The sequence below is a fragment of the Rana temporaria genome, chromosome 11 (assembly GCF_905171775.1).
Source record: "Rana temporaria chromosome 11, aRanTem1.1, whole genome shotgun sequence".
Classification (NCBI taxonomy): domain Eukaryota; kingdom Metazoa; phylum Chordata; class Amphibia; order Anura; family Ranidae; genus Rana; species Rana temporaria.
Window position 1 is genome coordinate 35,885,282 of NC_053499.1, and position 12,130 is coordinate 35,897,411.

Consider the following 12,130-nt stretch of genomic DNA (forward strand, 5'->3'; position numbering starts at 1 on the left):
TTCTGCTTTTTTCTAATATATTTAAGCAGGGGAAATACCTAATTAGCAAAAATACAAGGGAAAAACTATTTAAGATGAAAAAATCAATACATTCATCATAACTTTTGATACATTACCCCTCTTCCAACTCCCCAATCATGTTGCCTTCGTTGTAGGTAAGGCATGATTAATATCCCTATAAATTGCATAAATTGTTTGGCACTAGAGATAACTCGAAGGAAATGGCTTTAATTTTATTAACATTTATATAGGATATTGTAAAAATGTTCCATCATTTACATAGGAAACACATATAATACATAATACGGTTCTGTGCAACAGAATACAAATATATTCAAAGATTCTTATGCCTATAAAACAAGCGATTTACTCTATAATAGAATGCTTCTTATGTACAGCGTATGCATTTTCATCAATGCAACAATCCTGATAAAATAAATAATATATACCAGAATAAGGTGTACCTATAATAGTACAGAACCTGATCTAATCTCAGGCTGTAGAAAAATAAACATTTAAAATATAATTTAACTCAATGTGCGAACCTACTAAAAAAAAAATGATATTGCATTCCCCACGACTATCAGCAACTTAAATTTAAGTGTTCAAGGATCAACCAAAATGTTGACATAGAATGTAGCAATTTAAATATTAAAAACAATGCATAGAGTTATAATGCATTTTTACTTCCTCCTAATTTATGAATTAACTCATTGACTGCTTGAACCCAACTAAAGGTGTGCATCGGACTGCGCTGCAGCTCTGCCTGGAGTCAAACGGGTTAAGTGCCAGGTCAACCAACAACAAAAAAAAGGAGCACTGTGTCACTTTCGCATAGAGGAAGTCATTCTAGGATCATAGGGATATCTTTGAAATAACTCAGTACTTCCTGAGCATTTGCTATACATACAGCATGAGTCATAGCTACTTTTAAATACTTTAAGATGTTAAGAATCTGCATAAATTAAAGACAGGAAATCCCCAGTTTTCATGGTTTCAAACTTTCAGATAGTCATTTTTCAGCCTGCTTAGTCTAGCACCGTGGCTTCGAATAGTTAAAGACAGGAGTTCATGTTTATCCCTAAGTCCCATAGAGACATCTAAAGTTTCCCTAAGCACAGCTCTCGTGTGGATCATCATATCCACAAAGTCATCGTTTAACCCCTTCATCTCGTTCATCTCGTTTTCTTGGCTCTGCTTAAACTTTAATTCCAGTTCCGTCAAAGACTTATCCGAGTTGGAGAAGGCTTCGCTAATCTGGGAGGACTCCCTCCCCAGGTATTTTCCGTAGCTTTCTTCTCCATCCAGGTCATAGGATATGCTTTTGCTGATGCTTTCGAGTACTCTCTCGGCGTCTTCTATCTGTCTTTTGATCACGATGAATTCTTCCTTTAAGGAAAGAGATTGCCCCTCTCCGGAAGCACAAGATCTTTCATCGGTCACTCTAAAGAGCATCTGACACTTCTCAGGGTCATCGTTTTCTTCATAGTCCCCATCAGGGACAAAATAATGATGCAGAGTTCCGTTGGACATCTCGGGGTGCAGGGGGCCATTGTAGAAACCATAACACAGGTTGAAGAAAATTCCAAGCCACATAAGCTGAAATCCTGTCATTGTGCAGAGTAATCGCTTGCTACAGTGCCAGCGGTAGACAGTCAAGTTATAGAATTTTAATTCCCAAGCCAAGCACAGATATCCTCCTTGGCAGCAAGATGCACCCTTGACATTCCACAATTTGCTATTTTGGAATTAAATATTGTGTAGCCTCAGGTACGGAGAGTGCAAAGTTGCCGTAGTCAAGTCCTGTTCAGTTTGCAGACAAAAAATTCTTTGCATTCAATCGGTGAAGGACACTGAGAACACAGGGAAGAGCTCATATGTAAAGACAGGAGACTCCAATGCCTTCTTTGGATGCAGCAGAAGTAGCACAGCGTGTCTGTGAACTGAGAGATTGCTCTCTTCTTCAGCATGCTACTATACTATTTCAACATCTGGGCTGCTGTTGCAAAGTTTTTTTTTCTTTTTTGGCTAATGATATGCTGCAGAAGAGGTATCTGTTCTCAAATTACAGCAAGATTTCGTCACTCTAAGAGCCAAAGAGCAGAAGAATCCTTTCAGCCAGGCTTAGCTATTAAAGCTGCATTAAGTATTTGTTCCTTTCCACTGCAAAAAAAAAAAAAAAGGAAATAAACCAATGAAATCAACCAATGGAATTGGATCCCTTTGAGGTATTACGTCTGCAGCAAAAAAAAAGTTACTAAGGAAAGCACGTGTGGGGACTATAAATAAACACACGCCATTGCTGGTGCCTAGCTAAGATGGAATTTCAAAGCCCTTTTCCAGTCATGTGCTGGTACAAGCAAAATACATGTATTTATACTGCAAGTGAATATCATCTAAGCGTTTATTCGCTCAGATTCTGAAAGTCAAGCGAAGAACCTTCAAGCAGTGGCTGTTGAAACAAAACTTTTCCTTGGCATGCTGTTAGCTGACACATGAGGAACATGTCTAAAAAAGGACTAGGGGATAAAAGCAATGTAATAACAAGAGCCGGAACTCCTACCAGGGTTGCCAACCGCCAGTAAATTTACTGACAGTTTGTAAAAACCTGTGATTTTTTCTACAACTGCCAGTAAATATCAGGGGCCAAGAATTTCATGCTGTGTTGACTTTTTAAAGCGGGGTTCTGGGCATAATTTTTTTTTTTTTTTTGCAAGTTAAAATTAATTACATTAAACATTCAATTAAACATATTAATAGCTTCCCAATCGTTTAGGAAATCATTGTAATCACTTGCCTTATATGCTACAGCTCACGCTGTGGCCGTTTCCATCATATATGTGGGCATCTGAAGCCCAGTTCCTGTTTTTTTCCTTTTTTTCGGGGAGAGGTGCATGCTGGGTAACCAGCATGCACCTCTCGATCTAGCGCATGCGCAGTAGAAAGGCGCTCATAGCGCAGTTCGTTTGTTTTGTTGTCATGACAACAGGCGGCGACGGGGGAACATACCACCCCATTATTATGACAACACAGGGCGTTCTTCTCTTTTAAAAAATGGCGCTAAGATCTGCCTTGACTACCTAACCCCTGGACCATATTGCTGGTCAAAGACCAGAGCACTTTTTACGATTCGGCACTGCGTCGCTTTAACTGACAATTACGCGGTCGTGCGAGGTGGCTCCCAAACAAAATTGGCGTCCTTTTTTTTCCCCACAAATAGAGCTTTCTTTTGGTGGTATTTGATCACCTCTGCAGTTTGTAGTTTTTGCACTATAAACAAAAATAGAGCGACAATTTTGAAAAAAATGAATATTTTTTACTTTTTACTATAATAAAAACCCCTTAAAAATATATAAAAAAACATTTTTTTTCCTCAGTTTATGCCGATACGTATTCTTCTACATATTTTTCGTAAAAAAAAATTGCAATAAGCGTTTATTGATTGGTTTGTGCAAAAGTTATAGCGTTTACAATTTTTTTTTTTACCAGTAATGGCGGAGATCAGCGATTTTTTTTCGGTACTGCGACATTATGGTGGACACTTCGGACACTTTTGACAAATTTTTGGGACCATTGGCATTTTTATAGCGATCAGTGCTATAAAAATGCATTGATTACTATAAAAATGCCACTGGCAGGGAAGGGGTAACACTAGGGGGCGGGGAAGGGTTAAGTATGTTCCCTGGGTGTGTTCTAACTGTAAGGGGGGTGAACTCACTAGGTGAAATGACTAATCGCTGTTCATACATTGTATGAACAGACGGTCAGGCATTTCTCCCCTGACAGGACAGCTCCCGGTTCACGACCGCCGGGCCCCTAGTGGACGCTTCAACTGCCGACGTAGAGCTACAGGCTCTCGCGCAGGAGAGCCGACCTGCCACCGTAGAACTGCGGTGGCTGGTCGGCAACCAGTTAATCGCGTCATTTCCTGTAAGGAAATGATGCGATTTTTTAGGCACACTAATGCCCAGAGACTGAGTGTCATCATCACTGAGTCTCATAATTTCCCAGGAGGTAATGGGGTCTTAGGACAGGAAGTTGAAAAGACAAGAATGACCCCCTAAGGGTGGGACTTTAAAAATAACCACAAACAAAAATGTATAAAAATCTAAATTTTATCTAGTACAAAATATATAAGAATCATAGAAAAGGTACAATTGGTCGCTTTTAAAGTCCCACCCTTAGTGGGTCATTCTTGTCTTTTCATTATCAATAGGGATGTGGTGACCTACAAACTTACACAAATCTGTGCATGCCGGGTTTTTCTTCTATAGGACAGGAAGTTGAACCACGAGGACTAGGAACTGGGCAAATTACGAAATCTGCCTAGTAACAGCCAGATAGAAGTGAGTAAAACATTTTTTTTTACATTAAAGGCAAATTGTTCATAGGAAGTTCATTTTTAGGGTGGAAATCCGCTTTAAGTGTAAATCAAGCAAATTATTTTGTTATAGGTATTGTCAGTGTTTCCATACTGTTCAAATATTCACTGTTAGTTTTCAATAGGAGTTTCTTTAATTTCTCAGGTTGCCAGTAAAAATGTGCTCCACCAGTAAATTTTCTATATTTTGTCAGTAAAAAACGCTGTGGGAGGTTGGCAACCCTGACTCCTACGCCTTGCAGTGTGACAACCCTTTGTAGGTATCTCACTGATGTTGCATAGTTGTCAATATTTCAAAAATATTTCAACTGTTGTGCTGTGCATCATCACAGCCACTGTGGGCAGAAAATTTAATTAAATGCGGGGCATTTATTTCAAATAGCATATTGTTTACTTATTGTATGATTTTAAAATGGTGTAATTACAAGGAGATTTATTATAGGGACAGAAACACAGCCAAAAGCGAATGTTCATTGTCAAAATGATTTATGTTTTTAATTAAACTGTAGAGTGTGGGGTTGATTTACTAAAACTGGAGAAATCTGCAAAATCTGTTGCAGCTGTGCATGGTAACCAATCAGCTTCTAACTTCAACTTGTTCAATTAAGCTTTGACAAAAAAAAATTAAAAACCCTAGAAGCTGATTGATTTCTATGCAGAGCTGCATAAGATTTTGCACTCTCAAGTTTAAGTTAATGGGGATGTAAAGGTTCAGAGGGGGGGACTAGTGCTCAGTGGGGGCAGAGGGGGGCACTTTTGCTTAGTGGGCATAAAAAGAGGAACCAATGCTCAGTGAGAGCAGAGGGGGCACTGATGCTCAGTGGGGGCAGAAAAGGGCAATGGTGCTCTGTGAATGGAAGTGGGGGCACTGCTCTATGTGGGGGCATTAGGGACTCTTAGGGGCTTCATTAAGCATTGTGTTTATTTCCATAGCTAACATTGTTATTATATCATCACCATAGGGGCTTTGTAACAAGAACAGCTTTGGAAATTGTGGAATGCAGTTCTCATTAGCCAGAACACATACAGAGGATGACTATAGCCCACAAAACTTCACTGTTGGAAGGTGCAACATGTTTTTTCTTAATATCAGATAATTCTGGACTGTTGGAAGCCTGGTTACACCTACGCCATTTGGATACTGCTGGGGGTAGCCTGGAATGCCAGCAGAGCAAGATTACCCAACAGGGTATAGAAGAAGAATACATATCAGAATCTTCATCTGGAAAAAGCATTCATGCATACCCCCTGGCGGTGGGGTATGGGTACAGGAGAGCTTTGCTTCAGACCACCTGATGATGGGAAGATTAAAGTGCCTAATTGCCTTGCCTGCAACCGGGACATCAAAAGGCCAGTTGGCATGTTGACCTGGGTCAAGGCAGTTGATTTTAGAGTAATGCTGCCCCCTGGTGGAAGACATTAACATATTTATGTTTGGGGCAATAACATACTCCCTGGTGATCAGGAAGAACCACCCCTTATAGCTTCTCATTGGACAGAGGACTACACTGGCGATCAGAGGGTATTTGGGTGGGTTGTGTCTTAGAGTGCTTTAAAAAGCAATGGCCATTGATGGTCTGTCTCTTTTCTCTCTCTTTATCCTGGAGCCCAGCCAGCATACAGAACCCGAAAGGAAGGACTTATGGTATCGTATCACCCCTGCCTTATTTTAGCGGCCAGCGTAAATACTCAGCTAAGATACGACGGCGTAGGAGACTTACGTCGGACGTATCTTGGCCACATTTAAGCGTATCTGGTTTCCAGAATACGCTTAAAGATACAACGGCGAAAATTCGGACTTACGACGGCGTATCTACAGATACGCCGTCGTATGTCTCTGTGAAACCGGGCCATCATATCCATTCATAGCCATCTAAAATATTGTAGTGTTTATATCATTTATCTAATAAAAGCTCTGTATAATACATTAGCTATAGACATGCAGTACACCTGATGTGTTTCCCATGTGAGTAGAGCTGTTTTTTATTTTAGCTACTGTAAAGCCTTTTTTCTTGTATCCAGGATTTCAAAGATTTGTACGTGAAAATCACAAAACCTTTCAGCTGAGCTTAGCGCCCAGTAGTTTATATGTCGGCATAAAGTATATGTTAAAGGTCTGTCCCTCCAATCAGACTATACTGTATTTGCAAACCATATTCAACCAAGATATTTAAGCACAATTTTTTTTTTTAAGGTTACAAGCCTTAAAGGGAATGTATAGCAGTTTGAAATAGTTATTGATTATAAACTAAAGAGAATTCTCAAGTGGCAGACCTTTTTATATAGCACTGAGGAAGCATCAAATCTCAATAAAATAGCAAAGTGTAATCATGAAACCAGTAAAATTTCCAAAGGATATACATCCATATAATCAACTTATGCATACATTTTTGTCAACCACTGCATAAAAAGTATGCCTTAAAACAATATATCTTTTCATCCAACACTGCTGTTTCTTCTATTGCAACATTTTGTGAACATGTCTGCTTTTTCGAGACTGAGTAAAAGTATTGTTATTATATTAAAGCGGAGGCCTGCCCACACCTCTAAAAATTAACAACAGCTGATTTTTAATTCATGGCAGATCTCCAGATTGACTGTCGAATGCAACCGCCACCATTGACGGTAGGGAAACCAGGCAGTGAAGCCTTCCCAGTTCCCTACTGCGCATGCGCAAAGCACGCTGAGCTTTCTAATTGGCCCGGCAGCGGAGGGAGGAGGAGGGGGGCCGAAATTCCGAGAGACAGCCGTGTGGCCCTGTCTTCCGTAAGTGGGGAAAGGGACCTGTCAAAAATAGGTATCCATTCCCCCCTCCCCTTCAAATGTGCCAAATGTGGCACAAGAGGGGGGAGGAGACGAACAAGCAGAAGTTCCACTTTTGGGTGGACCTCCATTTTAACATCTATCATAGATTCAAATCCAACAATATACACTTGTGTTTATACAGTATTGCATGAAGCCATACTTACAAAGTATACACTTAAAATAATGATATTAGTAACTGTCCCCCATAGCTTAAGCCAGCCACACATGGATTGAAATTCGGCTGGTTCAGCAGGGACCGGCCAAATTTCGATCCATGTATCGGCAACCCTGGTTGTACACTGGTTGTACACAGATTGATCCATCAATCAACTTGTGTATAACTAGCCTGTCAGGTTTTTCCTGGACAATTAGTGCAACAGACTATAAGCCAGCAACACCAATCATTGTGTTCTTCCGGCACAATAGTGCTGCAGGAGGGATTTCCATAACAATGTGATTGGGGGATCAACCTATTTCCTTTTCTTTAAGCTTTAGAGCCTAAAAGACAAAGAGTGTAAAATAAAGACTCACTTCAAAAGCCAGAACATTGGGAGCTTCCCACATGGTGGGCATGTGCAGTAGACAATAGAAATATTACTTTAGCATTCCTCACAATAGGTGCTTTGGTTTCCTTCCTAAATGAGCTGAAGACTAGTTTGTTTGAATACAATGTATTTATTTGAAAACTGCTATAATTTGTTCTAACACACAATCAATTTGCTTTTGCATGGCATAGTAATGGGGACTGCCTGCGTACCTGGAAGGCTGGGAAAGATGGATTTTTTTCTAGTGATGATTCGTCGATCTACCTGTGCCACATTTAATCAGGCACAGGTACATTGATGATATCTTTTAGCTATTGTAGCTAAGATATTATTTTCTCCAACTATAAGTGCCCATGCTAGTAAGGACATGGGTGCCCTCTGTTTACTTGGGGGGTTCCAGGTGTCTTCTTCGTGGTCTTTTTGGCAACATTTCTCTAATGGTGACTATTTTGTCAATCCACAGGTCCACCATCCATGTGGGATGTTCCCACTGTTCTGACTTTGGAGGGGAGTCTATTTTTCCATGTCCTTTGTTTCTTAAGCTTTGCTATGGGAACAGTTACTAACATGTTTATTTTAAGTACATATTTTGAAAGTATGGTTTTACACTGTATAAACACAAGTATATACTATATCGTTGGATATGAAATGATGATATCTATTTCTAATAATTGGAGTAATCACATTATTTTTGTGTGTGACATAGCACTCTCTTAGGCCCCATACACACGAGAGGATCCATCCGCTGAAAAATCTCAGCGGATCGGTTTCAGCGGATAGATCCCCTGGTGTGTACGTTCCAGCGGATATTTATCCACGGATATTTCCGATTTCCAGCAGATAAAAATTTGTAGACATGCTTACAAATCTATCCGCTGGAATCGGAACCAGCGGATCTGTACAGACTCACCAGATCGATCCGTCCGAACCCATCCCTCGCATGCGTCGTAATGATTCGACGCATGCGTGGATATCCTTATATGACAGCGTCGCGCACATCGCTGCGTCATCATCGCGGCGACGGCGCGACACGTCACCGCGATGGGAATTCGGCGCGGATTTCAATCCGATGGTGTGTACACTCCATCGGATTAAAATCCGCAGAGGATTTATCCGTGGATACGGTCCGGCGGATACGGTCCGGCGGACCGTATCCGCGGATAAATCCTATCGTGTGTACCAGGCCTTAGATACAAAGTTGGGATTACTGCATTTATGCCAAGTTTTAATAACTATACCTTCAGCATTAAAGAAGCAGACTTGTCCACAAATTGTGTCAACACAAGACCTGAGTATTGTATGAAAACATATATAGTCTTAAGGCATACTCTTTATGCCATGGTGGTAAAACATTGTTTGTGGGCAGATTTAATGTATGCACGATTGATTTGATTGATCTTGTGTATGTATATCCTTTGTAATTTTAACCAATTTGTTAATAAAGCTTTTTTTTTTTCTTTTTTATGAGATATGCTTGCTTCTCCAGTGCTATACATCAAATCATGCCTTTTAAGAATGCTCTTTAATGTATGGAAAACATGGAAATCGATGGACAGCCGCACTTCGGATAAACTTGAGGAAGTTGTCTTTATTGATAAAAGTAAGACATGTACATCCAAAGATACAGTCACATAAGGGGACAGCCGACGCATTTCGCACACAATTAGTGCTTAGTCCTGGCATTTTTTTTGTCATTCTATATGCTGTACATGATCTCACAAGGTATAATAAAATTCTCTTTGCTAAGATTGCTTTTTCGTATACATTGCTTATTCAAAATTCAGTCTAAGTCCCCAACAAACTCCCCCTTTTCTGTCGGAACCCATATAAGCAATACTGTGCTTTATATCCCACATGCTTACTCTATATAGTGATTGGCCTCATTGAAAGTCCCCCCTGACCAAACTTTCTCTCTTCCTGTTGTGTTTTGCAGCTCTCTGGTGCTTTGGGGAGATATCCCTTCACTTCTTGTACTGCTGACAAAGCTTTAATCCGACAGGAAGTGAGGGTAACTCTCCAATGGCAACAAAGACAAAAATAAAAATGTTTTTTTTTGTAGAGTAGGGAAACCTAGTGAAATCTCTTTAATAGAGTTGAAGATAGTAGCTAAACCCAACAGGGGTTCTAACCTTTCCCCACTCTATCCAAAATGTAAAAAATGCTAATTTTGTATATTCAAACCTTAGTATACCTCTTTTCCTTTTCTTCCTAGAGTTTAAGGCCCGTACACACGATCGGAATTTCAGTCAGACAGACTTTTTCCATTGGAAATTCCGACCGTGTGTGTATGCCCCATCGTAGTAATTCCATCAGAGTTTACATAGAGAACACGTTCTCTTTCCCTCGGGCATTAGAAGGTTTGCAAACAAGCAAATACTTTAATTAACATTAAATTAAATAACATGTATGATGAAGATTTGCAAACAAGCAAATACTTGAAGTCATGTTAAACTATATAACATGTATGATGAGCAAGGAATGTAAAGAATCCATAAGTTGTCTATATATGCTAATGTTTTTGGATATAAAACAAAGAAGGTGTTATAAAAAGAATTATAATTTATTGCATCAAAGTGTATCCCTAGGCTGCGCAGACAAGACTGATGACTGGAACCTTATTGTCTGTTGTTGGAAAAAAGTTTGACGTAACATGAATTATGTTCTTCGGGCAGCTGGAGGTATTGTGTGATTCCATGAAAGGGACACTATTGCTTTTTCTAGCAGAACACATTTTGAATGACTCGAAAATGTATTGCTCAAAAAAGAAAAACAGTGGGGGAATTGTGCTAAATTAAATTGAGTAAATTAAATTGAGTCTCTCCAGTTGCTTGTTTGACACCCTTTTAAGTGCACATTTAAAACTAGTGTACCTTGGTAAGATATTGTAAAACTCATGTTTTACCTTGTGTTACCACAATGCAAAGCAACGTTTTAAACACAATGTTATGCATTGCAGTAAAATGTATTTTGAAAGGTGTCAGAATTTACGTAGGCCACACAGCACAACAGATTCAAGAGCCCACATCTATACATTGTGGTGCGATGCATTGTAAAAAATGCTGCATGTCCATCGTACAGTATGTGCCTTGTGGTACATTGTCAGCCCATTCAAGCTGCCTAATACAGTATACATTAACATGCAAAACGAGTTATTTTGAGGGGATAGCAAATTTACACTGTTATACAAGCTGTACACTCACTACTTTACATTGTAGCAAAGTGTAATTTCTTCAGTGTTGTCACATGAAAAGATAGAATACAACATTTACAAAAATGTGAGGGGTTTACTCACTTTTGTTAGATACTGTGAATTATTATAAGGGAACCTATTTATTTTGAGAGCATAGCTATACCACCAAAGGTTAGGAAGAAAATGGGGGGAGGGGGGGGGCTAAAGTGGTTTGATTTTTATTTATTTTTTTACCTTAATGCATTCTTTGCAATAAGGAACAAAGCTCCCCAATATTTGAAATTCCATTACCATTACAATACCATTGCACAAAGCAGGCAAGTATAGTATATTTTTTATTTTATAAAACAAAATTGTCTTTACAATCATGTTAAGCAAAAAGCGAGATTAGAACTAGCTAAACAGTAGGGGTAGCATGGCACCCTGGGATTGTGATAAGAGACCATTGGTTGACCGTTGGTGTGGACTATCCACGGGATTTATAAGTCGAATGGACAATGATCATAAATGCTTGGCAAGCAACAAGTTATTTATAGCTCTCAACTATTCTTAAATTTGGGCACAATTTGCTTCTAGTTTTTTATTGAAAAATATCCAATAAATTTTGGATTTGACTTTGGTCAGTGTGAGAATGTTAGATAGCCACCCTTCTGCTACGGTTTATTTGTTGGCCATCAGAACTTTAGATTACATTGACATTTTCCTTGGGATTTAAGGTTTTAAGTTATGAAGTGCCTCAAGAGGACACAAAATTGCATGAAGCTTATATAGGGGCAGGTCCATCATATACCTGGTTCCAAGCAAACCCTGACAACATTTGGTGAACAGCCTGATCCCATGTGTGCTTATTCAGTAGGTACATATTACCAACCAACACCTTATAATTTGGGTCAATGGTGGTTGCATTATGAGGACTATGAGTGCTCTTTATTTGGGACTACATTTTGGGCTCTGTGTGTTTTTTAGGCCAGTTGTCATGTCTGTTGTCATGTTATTTCTGCATGTAGTTATGGGTGGATGGTGGGGATTTATAGAATAATAGGTTGAAGGGAGATCAAACCTGGAGAGTAGGGATCATCTTTACATTTTCTTTCAACAGATGTGAAAGTTAGTCCTTAGGTCGGGGTCCAGACGGAGGTAACAAAATGTTTAATCTGTAAGTACCTAACATTTCCAAGGTTTGATCCCTCATAGTCAAGCGAATGGTTT

The 12,130-nt window shown here is 39.4% G+C and overlaps 1 protein-coding gene across 1 annotated transcript; it reads right to left on the reverse strand.

The window, feature by feature from the left end:
- Positions 1–208: 208 nt before the first annotated feature.
- Positions 209–2,135, reverse strand: FIBIN (fin bud initiation factor homolog). The gene has a single exon (XM_040328352.1). It carries the CDS (start codon positions 1,612–1,614, stop codon positions 997–999), a length of 618 nt encoding a protein of 205 aa, XP_040184286.1. The 5' UTR covers positions 1,615–2,135; the 3' UTR covers positions 209–996.
- Between the last annotated feature and the right edge of the window lie 9,995 nt (positions 2,136–12,130).

Bases quoted from the DNA above. Each gene is read 5' to 3' on its own strand.
- FIBIN (XM_040328352.1), bottom strand. From the start codon at position 1,614: ATGACAGGATTTCAGCTTATGTGGCTTGGAATTTTCTTCAACCTGTGT.